At 44.1% G+C, this 18,494-nt stretch overlaps 1 protein-coding gene across 5 annotated transcripts in view; it reads right to left on the bottom strand.

The window, feature by feature from the left end:
- XRCC3 (X-ray repair cross complementing 3) overlaps positions 1-18,494 on the bottom strand; it is a 64,951-nt gene that overhangs the window by 26,575 nt on the left and 19,882 nt on the right. For all 5 annotated transcript variants that reach the window (XM_067555158.1, XM_067555157.1, XM_067555156.1 and 2 more), the window contains exon 5: positions 5,901-6,055. In XM_067555158.1, the coding sequence (XP_067411259.1) occupies positions 5,901-6,055 (155 nt within the window). The remainder of the gene's footprint in view (positions 1-5,900; positions 6,056-18,494) is intronic.

Below are 18,494 nucleotides of genomic sequence, written 5' to 3'. Positions count from 1 at the left end.
TCAGCATATTTACAATGTTAGATTAAAGGAATATCAGACAGGTTGTCACAGCCCCTTATATAAAGCTCTACATCTAAAATAGGACCAACATTACTCTGTATCTTCTCTGGAGAACCTTGGCCATGCATTGTTTCAGTCCCAGAAGAAGAAAAAGGCCAAACAGGAAGCACAATATTCCGTAACTGAGAGATCCACTATTTCTGATCTTTTCAGAAACTTGTAATGCATTTCCCCTTTCCAGTGTTGCAAGGATCTCTTCACTGATCTGTTTGCTTACACCACTATGTTGGACACAGAATTAGTAAGGCAAACAATTTTGCAAAGATCCTGATGTTGGAAATATAGTACTGGACTCCACTGACCTGTGCAGATCTGGGGCCTCAGTAGTACAGAGTACACTCGACCAGAGGTTTTCAATCGGAGGTACGCGTACTCCTGGGGGTACTTGGGCAACTGCAGCCTGTCTCCCAGCTGGAAGCAGGGACTAGGTGGGAGGAGCTGCAGCCTGCCTCCCAGCTGCGCACCGGACTGGCCAGGAGTCAGGCAGTCGCCTACTCAGGGGGCCTCCAGGCACCGGCCTGTGGGATGGCATCGGGTCACAACACGCAGCGGGAGGCGCAGGAGGTTCCCAACTGGATGCCCCCTTCCAGGCCAGGGGGTGAGGCCGTCCTGTCTGAGCCAGCGCTGGGCTGTGAGGCTGGAGCAGGAGAGCTGGGCGCTGCGTGGCAGGTAAATGCGAGGGGGTGGGTGGGTAAGTTCAAGGGGGTTGACAGGTAAGTACGGGGGCAGGAGCAACGAAACCTGGTAAAAGTCAGGTGCCTCGCGGCGGGTAAGTGCAGGGGGAGGGGCGGCAGTGGGTGAGTGTGGAGCTCTCCAATGACTGTATTAAACTGTCTTTATTAAAAAGGCACTTGGAAACAAAACATTCCAGCTTAGTTGGAAAACCGACTGAATACTTCGAAAAAAGGCTTGCAAATTTCACACGACAAAAGGAAGTATTCACTTGTACCTTAACAGTTAGTGAGAGTGCTCTGAAGGCCTCATATCTGATATCGCACTGGATTGCCAAATGCAAGAAAGCCCATATGACTGGTGAATCTTTGATTATCACTACTGCAGTGGACATCTGTAAAGTAATATTTGGCAGCGAGCAAGTAAGTCAAATCCAAAAGATACCGCTTTCGGATAACACTGTTTGTAGATGAATTTCTGAAATGGCACTTCACATAGAGACACAGGTAATAGAAAGATTGAAAACAGTTTCTGCATATGCACTCCAAGTTGATGAATCCACAGATGTGGGAAATCAAGCTCAGTTGTTAGTATTTATTCGCTATGTTTGGGAAAAGAAGTTAGTTGAAGATTTTTGTTGTGGTCTTACACTGCCAAAACGAATAACAGGAGCAGATATTTTTGAAATATATAACCACGAAAAACCTTTCGTGGGACAGCTGTAGCGGTATTTGCACAGATGGGGCAAGGACTATGACTGGCAATAAGAGTGGTTTGATAGCGAGAATAAAGCAGGTAGCACCGAACGTTGTTTCAACTCATTATATTTTACACAGAAAAGCATTGGCATTGAAAGAATTGAGCCCAGACTTGAAATGACATTTTACTTTCTGTTGTAAAAATTGTGAATTTCATCAAGGCCAGACCTCTGAACTCACGCATTTTTACTGCTCTGTGCGATGAAATGGGTGCAGACTATTGAGGGCTGCTTCTTCATTCTGAAGTTCACTGGCTTTTCTGTGGATCTGTGTTGTGAAGAGTGTTTGACTTATGCGCTGAGATAACAGTTTTTGTTGGACCAGAATTCTTATTTGGTTGATTATTTCAAGGATCCCAAATGGAATGTAAAACTTGCGTTCCTGGCGGATGTATTTGATGAACTGACCAGGCTTAACACAAGTATGCAGGGACCTGAGACAAACATACTAGATCTCTGTGATAAAATCAAAAGGATTTACAGCAAAAGCAGAACGCTGGAATGAACGAGTGAGAATGGTAATAGCAAAGATGTTCACCTGCCTAACTGACTTCAATGATGGAGAATCTGAAGCAGTGAATATTTCTGAGAATCTGCAGCCATCTAACAGGGCTTGTTGCTTGGTTCAATTTGTACTTCAGTGAAATGGAAGACTCTAAAAACCGACAGGGATTGGATCAGAGATCCATTTTCAAATGCTGCCAAGAAGTAAATGTTGCACAGTCTAAATGTTAAGGAACAGGACAAACTGACTGAACTTAGCAATGACCATTTTTTGCATCAGAAGCATCAGAGTTGTGGATGAAACATTTCAAAGTTTTTGTTGGATATTTCAACTGAATACTCAGAGCTTACTTGGAAAGCAATGAAAGTTCTGCTACTGTTTGCAACCACATATCTATGCGAGTCTGGATTTTTTGCCTTGGCTGCAATTAAAACAAAGCATAAAGCAAAACTGGACGTAAACAATGAGATGAGAGTTTGTCTTTCTGACATCGTACCAAGGATTGATGAGTTATGCAAGATCCACCTGGCTCAGGTGTCCCATTGAAATGGCAAGTTTTAACTAAATATATCAAAATTATTCCAGATGTAAGCATTCTGTGATTATTTTATGGTTAATATTTTTGATGTTGTTAAAGAGCACTCCTAATTTAGATGGGCATGTAACGTCATAAACATTTACAGCTGGTTTCACAGACTCTGATTAGCTCTACTCTTGGACTTCCTTACCTAAAGTAAGATTGAGTAGTCCAAGATTAGTAATAATCAGGGACTGAGAAACCAGCCAATACAGTGCAGAATATATGTGCATCCAAAGTTGTAATTAAGAGCTTTAAGAACTACTGTTTGGAATTCTGTCCTAATGTAATAGTGTCAGTTCTTTTGTGATGTAAAGTATGTATTTTACATACACGAAGAAAATGTGTTATTTTTAGGCCATTATGCCTTTTATTGCAACTGTGGTAACATCAGGTAGAATGAAAACCATGAAGGGGTACTTCAGGTGAAACCTTGAGACTGAAGGGATACAGTTTCTAAAAAAGGTTGAAAACCCCTGCACTAAACAAGTGACTCAATAGTCAAAGATATCAGATCCTCATGCTGGCTGAATCCCAGGTAACCAGATCATGTCTTGGCAATTGTGCTTGGCAGTCCTTCATGTTTGACTATTGAATCTGGATTCAGGCTCTGACCCTAGATCCATTTGTATCCAAAGCCACACTTATCAGTCATCTATACTCAGTATTTCTGTTTTTAGTAGCTGTGATCTGGGTTTTGCAGCTCCAGATCCACAGTAGGCTGCTGGATCCAAGCTCTGTGAATACAGATCCTTTGGAAATTGGATCCAACAACTAGAGAGCCACTGTAGGCACACAGCTACATCTCCTATGACAACCTGGACAGACCCAGGAACCAGCCTGAGAAGCCTGCCGAGTGCAGAGGTGTGAGATGCAGCCAAAGACACTCCTATGGGGCACTCCTCAAAGTCAACGCTGATCTTATTCAGTACCAGCTATCTGACTGGGCCAGATGAGCTTCATATGTGAGCAGGGGTTGTGTGAGACAGCTCTTATGCTCCTGTAGATCTACACAAAGCCCATGCTAAACAGACATCTCCTCATGTCTTTTAAAAGAAAAATCTGACTCAGACAATCTAACTATAAAATAAAGTTTTCCAAAAAAGGGCAAAGAGAAAAAATAAAAAATGAGAGAAAGTATAGAGGACACTGTGTGATCTGAGCTTGCTGCATCTTACACAATTAGAAAGGAACTGAGAGGTAGCTGGGGCCACTCCCCCTTTTATACCCTCAGAGCCCTCCAGGATGGGAGAGAGAAGGAGGGGTGGGTGGCTCCAAAGGACACTGCTCCAGAAAGTTCCAGATGCTTGCAGCACAGGCGCCTTGATCCCACAAGTGTGAATACAGGCCACTTGAAGAAGTACAATTTACATCAAATAAAGGGCCACTCATAGTCTTGAAAACATATATTCTTTATGGCCTCATTTGCTACTCATGAAAATGGGAGGGACTTGAAAGTGGCTTCAGCTGGGCAAGCATAGAGAACCTAAGGGTCTACTTAGCATCTTAGATGGATATTTTATTTATAATCTGAAGCATAATATTTATAAGCAGTTCACTAAAATATTGATGGACCGGAATGCTTCTCAGACATTTTGAATATGGAAAAACTATCTTAAATTTTTAAGGGAATTATTTGTTATTTTTAAAACTTTAAATCCTACATAGCATTAAATATAATTACAAAAGCCTAACTAAAATTCATACACGAGGGAGGCTACAGTGCATGAAGAAAATTAGACTGATCACTCATCCACGCTTATATAAAAGACTGATGATGTGACAAACGGTAACTGAGAGCTTTTGAAATACCATTGATTGAACGAGATTAATTAAAAAAAGTATGTTACTTGTAGTCAGGGCTGACTGTAGGGGAGAGGGGATGATCAGGGCGATGAGTGCCAACATTCAGGGAGCGAAATCATCCCATTCAGGAATGCCCCAAATACTAGGGGTATTTTTTGTTTTCGCTTGTGCCTTCGAGGAGGGTGGAGCGCTGAAAACATTTTCCACTCTGGGCAACAAAACACCTAGAGCTGGCCCCGGCTGTAGCTCAGTAAGCACCAACAAGTTCTCTAAACACGAATGACTCAATCCTTCATTAGAATCAGCAAGTGCAGACCTCCAGTGAGGTCAATCAGACTCCCCCTGGCCACAGGGATATATGCTAGCATATCCCAATACAGAATTAGATCCTGGAGAACTATTTCCAGTTAACCTGAGGTTTAAAAGCCACTTGAGCTACCATCACACTTCAAGGAGTTTTTTTTGTTTTTTTTTTTAAATAAATTCTGTAGTGTTGCAGAAGAAAGAAGGGAGTAAAAATCTCATTAAATTTGTCAAATCTCAAATATATGTACAACCACTGTAATTTGTTGTTTTACATTTTTTCTGCAGGCACTAGCTGCTGTTTGCAGGGTTACTGTCTAAAGCCTTTTCTCACCTCTGATGGTTTTAATCTCTCATTTTACAACTGTGCTTTTTTAAAAGAATAAAAAAGGAAACATATGGGGCATAAGCTACCAAGACTGTCGTGAAGCTAATTTTGATTATTATTGAACAGTTCCTAAACACATAATGGAAAAACAAACACAGCCTGCACAGTAATTCTTTTTGTGTTTGTCAAGACCAACTTGAAAAACAAAAAGCATTAACAAAAATAGTTTTACTATCCCAACTTTAAATCCATCAGGCCATCAACTATTAAACTAAATTGATAGTTCAGTTCTAAATTATGCAGGGTTCACTCCAAATCCCTCCTTAAAACTAATCTCTACTGTAACACCTACAAAAACATTGGCAATGACTAGACAGCTGATATACCATGGCAACTGCTTATCATGGCCATATCCTTGTTACCTTTTGTCCTGTCCTGCCCACACCCTCTTTGTTTTATTAACCTGTTATTTCCTGTCTTAAACTTGCATTGTAAATCTTTTGGGGGCAGGGACCATCTTTTTATTATGTGTGTTAGTACAGTGCTTAGTATAATGAGTGGGGGATTTCCAGACACTACTGCAATACAAATAAATAATAGTAATGGCTCTTCTATACTAGAACAAGCATAATGGATTTTGGAAGAAGTTGAATGTTAGTCTGTAAAGATCTCTTGTCCTTTTCAAAATGAAACTTTGTATGAGACAATAAATCTCTGAAAATTTGGATCAGTCACCTAAACACAATTTGAAGAGATTAGGAAGCTGATACACATAGTAAAATCACCTTAATTTATGTGTTGTCTTTGTGAGCTCTCCTGCCTCAGTTAAGCCCCTATATTATTTGTTTGCATCTGCACAAGTAATTTATTTGTAAATTGCACTGCTACTTACTAGGTCCGCTGCATGCTCAATGAAAATATTGTTTCCAAATGTTATTTTCTGTAGGACATCAAGTGGAACATCTGCCCTAAATTTATGTTGTTGATCAATCAGTTGCTGCAAGCGTTTATTTGGGAAAACATCTTCTGTACAAATGTAGACAGCTCCTGCAATCAAGAAAACAACCTCCAATTTACACAATGGCTCACATACAAATATATTTTAAAAATTCATTCCTTTTTCTGCTTAGCAACAAACACAAAAATTAGGGAGTATTTTCTCTTAGAATTAATCTCAAAATCCTGGCAGTGTTAAAAGGATGATTTTTATGTTTTTTAGCCCAAACTTGATGACCCAACAAAAGATACAGCTATGATCAGAGTGGGCCTACCAGCTGGTTTTTTGGTGCCCAGTGACATGATCACATCCTTCGGTTTCACAGACTCCTCTTTGCACTCTTCATTGACCCATCAGATCATAGTTTCTCAACCTGTAGTACATGTACCTCAGGGCGTACGTGAGACACAGGTAGGCGGTACCCAGGAAAAACAGAGTGAAGGGGACGTGGGCAGCAGCTGCCGACTTCTGGGGAAGCCTGGCAGCAGCAGCCCACTTCCCACCCAGTCCTAGCTGGGAGGCATGTGGCAGCCCCCAGCTTCTGGGAAAGGCGGGCGCTTCCCGCCCTGTCACAGCTCCCAGCTTCTGGGGGAGGTGGGCAGCAGCCCCCCACTTCCTGCCCGGGCCAGGTCACAGCTCCCAGGTGGGAGGTGGGTGGCAGCCCCCAGCTTCTGGAGGAGGCAAAAAGTTATGCGCAGCGCTTTATATCCTGCAGCACTGGCATGCCACTCAAAGCCTTCTACTTTTGGCCAACATCACTTCTAGCCCAGATACATACTTGAGTTGTGCACCCCTGGTACTCCTACCCACACTAGATCTGACATCTGTCATATCATGGCCGTATATACTCAGCCCTTCTTCCAACATATGGCTCCCATTAGTCTGTAAATGTAAAATCCAGTGGAAAATTGAGTGTTGGGGTACTTATTAAAATTTTCAGAAGTTAGGGGGTACTTGCTACTTAAAAGGTTGAGAAACACTGCATCAGATGACACTTTTATTGCATAGCTGCATGATGATTGCCACACACTGAGGAATGGTTCCTGGTTTATGCCTTTGTTGTGTGGACACATTATGAAGATCATGTCTCAATGACAAACACACCAATACTGCATCTAGTTTACTTTATATACCAGCAACACGGATGAATATAACTCACCCTTTGCACCTCTGTGGGTTTCAAATTTACACATGGAGTTTCACTTTTACCATACTTTACACCCCAGTAATCAGCCTTTCAGTCTCTGGCTCCCAATTAGCCACTAGGTCCAATAAAGAGATAAGTTATTTAAAACTCTATTCCCTTTACCAAAAAGTTCTCCTGACTCCAAAGGGTCAGCCACATTACCAAACCAATATGAGTTTGGATCTTACCCAAAATTACCACGCTGCCAGGCAATCCTTTAGTAACTAAAACTGAAGGTTTATTATAAAAGGAAAGAAACAAACAAGATGAGAGCTGTTATATGCTTAAAGCAATAAGTTACATACAAATTATTTGAAAGTCCATGTATATAAGGTTTTCAGTAAAATCGTGGAATCTGCAGGCTTGTGTAGTCCCTCTGGTGTACATCCAGCATCTGCATGGGTCTCAGTCCTTTGTTTCACAGCTTCAGATACAGATGGAAGAAGGAATGAGGACTGAAGACAATATGGATGTGGTACAGCTACCTTTTGTAGTGGATTACCAGGTGGCTTGTTTCAAACACAAGACCGCCCCTCAGCACATGGCGTGGGAAAGCATCAGGTTCAGAGAAAGTCCCCTACCCATAGGGCATGTTCTTACATGCCCTGGTGACTCATCAGGTGTAGCCCTGGCTTCTCTGCCTGGGCCCACTGTACCTGGGAGTTTCCCTAATGGATAATTAAGCAGGCTAGTGCTGCAGCCATCCTGTCTGGGATGTCACCGAGAAACACAGCAGAAATTGATACACAGATATGCCTTACATATTTATAACCTACATTACAAATATGACACATACACATAAACAATATAATCATACTTAGCAAATTATAACCTTTTTAACGGTAGCTGACATGGCATATCTCGTATGAATTATTGTAATTTTGACATATTGATGTTATAATATCATAATATTAATAATATCATAAATGGTCCCTCTAATCTAGACAGAATCACAGCAGCCATGTATTCCACTTAGGTGTGTGCCTGCCCAGTGCACCGGAGCCAAAGAATATTGCCTAGCAATACCCATAGGGACAGCGCTTGCGCCTTATGGCTATAGCCCCTCCCCTGGCTATATGAAGCGGTGCTGCCCTGATGATCCCTGCTCAGTTCCTTCTTACCTCCAGTGGCTGGAGTCAGAGCTCTGTGTGTTTTTTAACCTCACAATTCCTCTATGCTTTTAGGGACTTGCTCTAACAGAATATAGTTAGTTGGTACCTTTAGTATTAGTGTTAATTAGATTTAGTTAAGTTTTCCCTGGTGATGCCTTCACCAGGGTTCAAATATTGTCTGTCATGTGGGAGAGCAATCCCCACCAATGATCCCCACATGAGGTGCCTGCTTTGCTTGGGCGAAGCCCATGTCAAAGAGCAGTGTTCAATTTGTAAATCATTCACAAAACAGACTGAGGGGGCTAGGTAACCTTTGCCTACAATAGCACCTTCTCGAATAGGCCTCCTTCAGCACTGAGGCCTGCACTGGACTGGAGGCTGCACTTGGGTTCAGTATGTACTACCGTTTCATTCTCTGGAGCTAGCATCTCTCCAAAGAGGTGGAGAAGCCACTCTCCATTGAGTGGAAAAGATCTCATAAGACCAATCGAGACCACTCCAGGTCTTGTAGAAACTCTTTTTCCTCCTCCAGGAAGAATATATAGCAGCACAGCATCATTACCAGCACGTGGGATGGAACAGGTCTTCCAACTGCTCCCCAGTGCTGCATAGGGAGGTGAGAGATCCCATACCGTTGATTCCAGTTACGACCCCGGGGTGTCCATTGAGCCTGGTACCGAAGAGAATGATGTCACCACTGGCTGTTTCCACACAGGCAGTGTATCAGGAGGTAGCAGACCTCCACTGTCTTAGTCCAGGACTTCGCCAGGGCTAAGACATTTATAGGACAGGCTGCTGAATCTTTGTGTCCATCAGCACCATGTACAGATTTTACAGTAGGCTGTAAAAGTCAGGCTACTGCCGGGCTCAGCAAAAGGGACCTCCTCGGCACCACTGCACTTTGTGCAACTGGTGTAACTGTGGCAACTCTCCTCGCCATCTACCTTGGCACTGTCAGCTGTGTCAGCACCACCACTGACTTTGGTATTGACACCAATCCCAGCACCAAGGACAACAGAGGCGGACTCAGTACCAATGGTATCGTTTCCACCATTGGCACCAATCTCTCCTTCGTTTTGGATGACAGATGAGTTGGATTGCTTGTTTACACCCTCAGTGCTGGCTCCACCCTTATCCTCGGAAACCCAAAACTCTTCGCATCCAGATTGGTATCCTCCTCCCGCTCTCCATTACCTGGCCCACACTGGAGGCTGTTCATGAAGCACCTGGGTATCAAAATTAGCATGTGTGTTGCAGTTGGGAAGGGGCCCTTGGCCTGGCACCTACTGGCTACCAATGCCCTACCCTTATGCCCAGTGGCTTTCATGGAATCTGTGGGTCACTCCTCGGTCGTGGAGGTCACACGGTTCATCTTGCCCCAAGGCAAGATCACTGGGCATGTCAGTGGCTGGGGCTGTCAACCCATCACAAGTTCAGGCACCAGTAGTCCTCCCCTTTGTGGGGCCTCTGGAATTGTCCCATCCAGGTCCCACCAGTTCAGGAGCAGGACCAGTCACTGGCATAGTTAACTGCCTCTTCATTGTCCCCAGACAATACAGCGGTACCCAGCTCTTCCTCTCTTTCAGTGCCTGAGGATTTCCAGGCCAACCAAGTCCTTTTACAGCACATGATTGCTTCGCTGGGCATGCAGGCAGAGTTCCTGCAGGAGAATACCCATAAATTGTTGGACATCCTGCACCTGTTTGCCCCATGAAGAATGGGTCTCCCTATTAACAATGTGCTCTTGCAGCCTGCAAATGTTCTTTGGAGCACACCGGCTTCAGCGTCATCTATTGCAAAGTGTTTAGAGAAACACTACTTTGTATCGCTGCAGGGATCTGAGGGCTTTTACTCCCACCAGGCCCTTAATTCCCTGGTTGTAACTGCAGTGAACAACAGGGCTCAGCAGGGCAGATACAAGTCCACTCCTAGGGACAAGGAATCTAAGATGGACTTAATGGATAGAAAAATCTATAGCGCCTTGTCCCTGCAAATGTGGATTGTGAACCAGCAGGCATTGTTGTCCAATTATGACTTTGAGAATTGGATATCTATGCCTAAATTTACAAACCAACTGCCTGAAACCTCCAGGGAGGAATTTCTGGCATTCATCACTGAAGGCTGCTTGGTGGCCAAGATGTCACTGCAGTCTGCAATAAACATTACAGACACTTCTGCGAGAGTGATGATCTCAGCAGTGACCATGAAAAAGGCATCCTAGCTCCTGATGTGCAGCAGGCTATAAAGAACTTGCCTTTCGATGGTTGGGTGCTCTTTTCCAACAAAATGGACAAAACTTTGTACTCCTTCAAGGATTCTAGGGATACACCACATCCCTTGGGTGTGTATATACTGGCAATGCAAAGACGCTGTTGTGGTGGTCAGCAATGGCAACAGTACTGCCTGGAATGCCCCCTTTCCTTCCCGAGACAGCAGCACTACATCAGAAAGGGGCATAGGTCCCAGAGGCTGACAACTGACAGCTGGGTCCTAAGAACTATCAGATCAGACTATGCTATCCAGTTTCTTCACATTCCTCATACTCACCTTCCCTCCCCATTCCTCTTCAGGGACTCCTCTCATGAGATACTGCTCTTTGAGCAGGTCCAATCTCTACTGGTTCTGGGAGTGGTGGGAGGAAGTCTGAGCACCAGGGTCAAGGCTTTTATTGCCGGTATTTTCTGGTTCCCAAATCCAAAGGAGGGATGAAACCTATTCTCAACCTATGCGGCCTCAACAAATATATCAGATACAAGAGTTTCTGCCTGGTCACTCTATCAACTATCCTCCCCATGTTGACTCAGAACTAATGGTTTACCGTTTTGGATCTTCAGGATGCTTATTTTCATGTGGCGATTCTCCTGAATCACAGATTTCTCTGTTCACTGTGGTGAACCCTATTTTCAGTACACTGCCCTTCCTTTTGGTCTGTCCTCGGACCCCTGGGTTTTTACCAAATGTATGGTCGTGGTGATGGCATACCTGAGGTAGAAGGGAATCCATGTCTTCCCGTACCTGGATGGCTGGTTTCTAAGAGACAGGTCCAGAGGGGAAGTTCTTTCCCACGTACACATTACACAGCACTCAATCATCTGGATCTCATTCTAAACACCAGGAAGTCAATGGTGGTTCCTACTCTGAAAATTGAGTTCATTGGAGCCATACTAGACTCTACGAGTTTGAGTATGTTTTTGCCAACTGACCATTTGCAGATGATTTATCACCTTTGTCTTAGTCAGCAGTGTCAACCTTCCACAACAGTTCAGATACGCCTGAGGCTTTTGGGCCACATGTCCTCAAGGATGCAGGTGGTTCAATTTGCCAGGTTGCGTCTCCACCCTCTTCAAATGTGGCTCCAGGCAGTTTACCGTCCAACCATTCATTGTTGGACATGTTGGTCTGCCTCCCTCCGCTGATCCTGGACTCCTTGCAGGATTGTGGATGATTCAGGAGAATGTATGTCAGGGCTTTCCCTTCGTCTGGCCCATACCAACCAAAACTGTTGTCACTGACATCTCCCTGATAGGTTGGGGAGCACATCTGGGCTCACTGAAGTTCAGGATCTATGGTCGGAGCAGGAAGCTTCACTGCATATCAATGTGCTGGAGCTTTGGACCACGTACAGTGCTAGTCACATTTTCTAGACCAAAGCAGGGGCTTAGTGGTTCACATATTTACCAACCATACCACTGCAATGTATTACATGAACAGGCAAGGGGGAGCACACTCCAGTGCGCTCTGCCAAGAGGCAATCAGGTTGTGGCAGTGCTGCATCAAGGAGAGTATCATTCCGATGGCTGATCACTTGCCTGGCAATACTAATAAAGACTTGATTACTGCAATTCATTACATCTAAGAATTAAGCCATATTCACTGAAACAGCTTCATCTGATACAAAGCACACTACTGTGTGTGCTCAGCAACAAAGGCCACTCTAAACATTTCACCCCACTGTTCCACTCTCGACACTGGCTCCTCAGTGAATATATAGTCCAGATGTCCCTCTGCAACCATGACTTCCCACAACAACTATGTTCCGCAAGATCAATGAGACAATCACCCAATAACAGAAGGCTCTCAAGTGTGATGGATTCATAGATTTTAAGACCAGATGAAACAGATATGATCATGTCCTTCTGCATAACACAGGGTGCAGAATTTCAGGAACTTTTTTCCATAATAGATAAGAATGGCCAAAAACCTCATCCCTTTCAGAACTAGAATTACTTCTTCAACTTAGCTTTCCCTCAATAAGTTCTCATGCATAGCTACACACCACACCCACTCCTTCACATAAAACAACTAAGACAAATCCAGTTATTTCTCCTACAGGATGGAAAGGAAGAAGATTATCATTATTTTTAAATATTCAAGAGACAATCAGATACAACGGTGATAAGACTATATAAAGTTTCCCAACAAGAGAAATTTCATTGCACTGTACTGATATGACACAATTGCTGTAATATTTGTACTGCATGTTCTAAAAGTTCACAGTTAGAGACTTATGAAGAGATTATTTTACTGTTGGATAACAGGTGGTTTTAGTTCTCCATATGGCAGAATTTCAAGTCATCATTTGCCACAAACAGTACTATTTTTTTCTGGTAGTCTACTAAGTAAGATTTTAAAATCATTTTATTTAGCAGCAAACAACTCCCCTTCTCCCTATTACAAAGTTAGTCTATATTATACTGCAAATAAAGATTCACAATCACTTAAATAACAGCAGACATGATTTCCAAATAAGGTAATTACAGAATAATGCCTTCACCATGGTTTTGTCTATGTACCACTCTAAGGGCTGGTCTACACTACATACTTTTGTCAACCAAAGTCAACTTTTTGAGCCAAAATAGTGGTGGTGTACACACTACAACCCTTCCTTCCGACCCCCCTTCCCTCCCCCCGGGCCAACCTAATTGTGCAACAAAAAACCACCTCGACAAGAGCATTGAGCTTTTTCCACCAAACTTTTAGTGACAAAGTGTCAGTGTAGACATTGCACTTGGTTATGTCATGGTAAATGGCCCCCAGGAAATGTCACACAATGCCCATCCAGACTGCTCTGGCCCTCAGTTTGAACTCCACTGCCTTGCAGCCACCCACCTTTCCCCCTTTAAAGTCCTGGGAATTTTTGAAATTCCACTTCCTGTTTGGTTGGCATGGCAAGCTCACATCACATCTTCCAATCTGACCATGGTGGCTCCATGCACGAAATGCTCTCCTACTTGGAGCACACTGGAGCTTCTGGATCTGATCAGCATTTGGGGAGAGGAAGCTGTGCAGTCCCTGTTCCACCCAGCCAAATGAACTTTGATACCTACTTAGATTTCTCATGGCACAGCGGAGAAAGGCTACGAATGGGACACGCTGCAGTGCCATGCGAAGATCAAGAAGCTACAGCAGGAGTACCAAAAGGCTAGGGAGTTAAACTGTCACTCTAGTGCAGAGTCAAAGACCTGCCACTTCTATAAGGAGCTGGAAGCCATCCTCGGTGGCATCCCCACCTCCATCGCCAAGAGACCCATGAATACCTCCGTGGGCCCAGAGACAGTGAACACCGGACTCAACCCCAATGAAGAAGTCATGGATGAGAAGGTTGAGTTGGAGGACAATGCAAAGCAGGGGACCGGGTTGTTTGGTGATGTTGGTAGCCAGGACCTCTTCTTGACTCTGGAGGGTTCGAGCCAGTGCTAGCCCTCCAGTTCTGACATGCAGGATGCAAGAGAGGGGAGCTCTGGTAAGTGATTTTTTTGAGCTGATCCTGCTCGGTTACATGAGGTACAGCTGTCTTTTGCTTGTTGCATTATACAGCTGATTGAAGGGATAGAAATGCACAAGAGTAGCTGTGTTTGCGTATGCTTCCCATTCCCCTGTGCAGCTAGGCAGCATGGCAGAAAAGTGTGTAAATACACACCGAGATTTCGCTGGAATCCTCCACAGAAATCTCTAGAAAACTTTCCTGGGGACACTCGCCAATCCTCTGCTAGAGATTCCTCAGCAGAGGTGCTTCGTTTCTTCCCCCCATTGTAGGAAACTTTTTTGCACCAACTGGCAATCACTTGTACAAGAAGGGAAGCGACACATAGGGACCTGCTTTGAAGCTGCTCTCATGGAGGAGATGCACCCAAGCATCCCTGCTTACTCTCAGGAGTGAAATATCAGCTTCTATGGCCCCTGCCTGTGGAAAATTGTGGCACAATTTGAAATTTTGTCCCTATCTACCTGCATCAGTATCCCAAACAGCCACCGAGAACCTTTTCCCCAGCTTGAGTGACCCTTTGCCTGGGCACAATTCACCATGCTCTGGGCGACTGCAGAGCTGTCTGCTTGCCAGGGGCCAGTGAGAAAGAGGTGTATTTCACAGTAATGAATCAATGCTGTTAGTGCACTGACAATCATGCTTCTGTTCACGGTTTATTGTACTTCTACAGATGTGCCCTTGAGGAAAAACCCCTACACACCTGCCCGGCGCCTGGTAAGAAAACAACCTTGGAGAAGCAAAGAGGAGATGTTCCAAGAATTCTTCCAGTCCTCTGAGGCGGGAAAAAAATAAAAGAAAAAAGGGCATGGAGATACACTGTGACCAAAAATAAAAAAATTGATAGGCAGGAGAGGAGGAAAAACCAGGAACGAGTGATAGCAGGTCACGAATGCATGATAAAAGCTATGGAAGAGCAAATGGAGCTGCTAAAGTCACTCATAATTCTGCAGACTGAATTCATGCATGCTCAACTCTCCCTTGCAGCCAATACAGAATTGCTTTCCATGCCCTCCCCAAAACCTATTCACACATTCCTGGTCAGTCTCAATATCCCATTCACTCCACCGCTTCAAACAGCTTCCAGAATGATAGCTGGACTTACACCCAGCTGCCATAGCCCACACTGCCCCTCAATGTTTTCTCCCCTCCCACCCAGCTTTTGGTGTGTGTGGTGAATAATGGTTATTAAATAAAGATAAACTCTGTGAGCGATAAGCAGTCTTTATTTGTTTCTTGCACACCGTGACTGCAACTTACACTGATACACAGTGCAAACTGGCTAGCAGTCAGAGCATTGGCACAGTGCTGTTACAAAGACACCTTTTTGGTGCACATTGCCAAAATGGTTCCTCAAGGCCTCCCTGATTCTAATAGCTCCGACATCTGGTTGTTCATAGTCAGCCACAAGGTGATCCACCTTTGCAGTCCACCCTGGGGAAACTTTTCACCCTTAGCTTCAAAAATATTATGGAGCATACAGTAAGCCACTATAACCATAGGAATATTTTCCTCATTTATATCTAACCTACCATGAATGTATTGTCAGTGAGCTTTTAATCTGCCAAATGCATATTCAATGGTCATTCGGCACCTGCACAACCTGTTATTGAAGTACTCTTTGCTGCTGTCCAGGTTGCCCGTATAAGGCTGCATGTGCCATGGCTGTAAGGGGTAGGCTGGGTCTCTCAGGATCACTATGGGCATTTCAACATCCCCCATTGGAATCTTTTGGTCTGGATAGAAAGTCCATGATTACAGCTTTCTGTAAAGGCTGGTGTTCCTGAAGAGGTATGTGTCATGCACCTTCCCTGACCAACCTGTGTTGATGTCAGCGAAACAGCCACGGTGATCCACAAGCACCTCCAGTACCACAGAGAAGTACTCTTTTCTACTGATGTAGTCCTTCGCAAGATAGTCTGGGGCCAAAATTAGGGTATGCGTGCAATCTATCGCCCCGCCAGTTACAGAATTCCATTGCTGTGAAACCATCCATTATTTCATGCACATTTCCAAGACTCTCAGTCATTCATTGAAGAATGCAATTAATGGCCCTGCACATTTACAATGACACAGCGCTAATGGTGGACTTCCTGACTCCAAACTGATTAGCAACTGACCGGTAGCAGTCTGGAGTTGCCAGCTCCCAGACAGCAATCGCCACACACTTCTCCCTGAAAGGGCATGAAGGTGGCTTTGCACATTGGAAAGTTCTGCAGGTACTACTCATCATCCCAGACCTTTGTAATGATGTGATCCCACCACTTGGTGTTTGTTTCACACACCCAAAAGCAGCTATGCACCATGTGCAGAGGCTTTGTGAATGCAAACAGTAATCCAGTGTTGTTTGTTTGCATGGCACGCAGCAGATCAGATGCCTCGGATTTCTGTTCGTATTGGGAGTTCGATATAATGCATGAACAGCCATAATGTGTTCAGAACATTGACAACAGTGGAGAGCAGTGCAGGATCTATCCTTTCAGATAGAGATGGCGGGCGCACAGGAAACTGGGGCCGTTGAAAAATGCTGTTAAATGCAGTTGGAAACCCATGGAATGACAGGACAGAAATCACTGCTGTCACACTGGCCGGATGGGGGTGGGAGGTGGGGGAGAGGCATTTATTATATTATTTAACATCAGTGTGTCAAAATCATAATAATTCATAAGAGATATGCCATGTCAGGTACTGTTAGAAAGGCTATATTGTGCCAAGTAAGATGATAATGTTTACATTCATGTGTTATATGTGTAATGGAAGTTATGGATATGGTTGATATGTCTGTATTTTGAATTGCGCTGTGTCTGAGCCACACCCCAGACAGGATGGCTGCAGCACTAGCCTGCTTAATGGCCCATTAAGAAATTCACAGGTACAGGGGACCCAGTGGGAGAAGCCAGGGATATACCTGATGAGTCACCAGGACTTGCTCATGTGACTCTGGATTCCATCTTGTTCCTGTAAAATTCCACAAGCAGCATGGCAAAGACCAAAGGACATAAAAGGCAGCTGCACAACATCCATTTTGTCTTTCAGTCTCTGTCTTTAGTCTACTGGCTACCTCTGGATCAACTCATCTACAACTGAACTGAACTGAAGCTGTGAAACAAAGGACTGAGACCCATCCAGGTACTGGATGTACACCAGAGGGACTATACAAGCCTGCAAACTCCACAACTCTTCTAGAAACCTGATATATAGGGACTTTCAAATCATTTGTATGTATCTGATTGATTTAATTCTTTAACATTTCTCTTATAGTTTGTTTCTTTCTTTTTATAATAATTTTAGTTTTAATTACTAAAGGATTGGCTGGCAGCGTGCTATTTTGGATAAGATCCAAACTTATATTGATCTGGTACTGTGGCTGACCCTTTGGGGTCAGGAGAAATCTTTTTGGTAAAGAGCATAAGAGTTTTAAATAACTGATCTCTTTACTGGACCTAGTGGCCGATTGGGAGCCAGAGACTGAAATGCAGTAAAGGGGGCTGTGTATATTTTTATTTTGGCTTCTTGATAACCCATGTGGGGAATCAGAAGCACTGTTTGTGGCTGGTTGGGAAGCCTGACTTCAGTGTCACCGACCAGTGCTGGGAGAATCTCCTCTCCTTTCACAGCCTGCCCTGACCTTGGCATTTTCAGGTGGCTACCCTAGGCACAGACGGGTCACAACTGCATCCTAGGACATTGAGCCCACACCCTCTCCATCTTCCCACAACTCCTAGTTGCACAAAGTGGCAAGTTGCACATTGGAATAGCTGCCCATAGTGTACTGCTCTCACAGTCTGTGTTACAGCTCCAACTGTGGATGTGTTTCAGTGACACGAGTGCTGTGTGAACAAGAACAAGCACAAACGTCGTAATTATAGCACTTTTTGATCATCATTGCAACTTGCGTCGACAACACTCTCTAGTGAGACAAGGTCCTCCGTCTGTCTCTATTTCTCTTTAATGACCAGAATTGTTTAAGTTATAGTTATCTGCAGCTGGATTTAATGTTTATTACTTATTTTAAATTTATTTAATATTTGTGGGTGTTTAATTTTACTCTATGTGTTGTAAATTGCCATATGGCACTCTTAGCATTTTGGCAGGAGGCACCTAATAAAAGTCTCACTGGTATGAATCCATCACACATACTAATGCAGTCTCCATCTCTTGCCAGGACTGGAACTGGTTTGGAAGACATTAAAAGTCCCTGGGCTCAATCCACAATGGGGATCTTAGTGTTTCAATACCTAACTATTAGCTGTCCTGCCAGCTAATGGAATCCACAGCCCTAAATAAGGTGCCCAGACTCTATCTGCAAGGCACGGGAAGAATTAGGCACTTAGACTGGGATTCACAAAAGCCAGCAATTTAAGTGGGGAGCTGTCTAAGCTAGCCAATAGGAAATCCTGATGAGAGGGAGTGGAGTCTGAGCCCTA

Source organism: Emydura macquarii, unplaced genomic scaffold (assembly GCF_026122565.2).
Source record: "Emydura macquarii macquarii isolate MOO-44397 ecotype Brisbane River unplaced genomic scaffold, CSIRO-AGI_Emac_v2 contig_1551, whole genome shotgun sequence".
Classification (NCBI taxonomy): domain Eukaryota; kingdom Metazoa; phylum Chordata; order Testudines; family Chelidae; genus Emydura; species Emydura macquarii.
The sequence above is the reverse complement of the archived record's forward strand: the minus strand, read 5'-3'. Positions and strand labels throughout refer to the sequence as shown.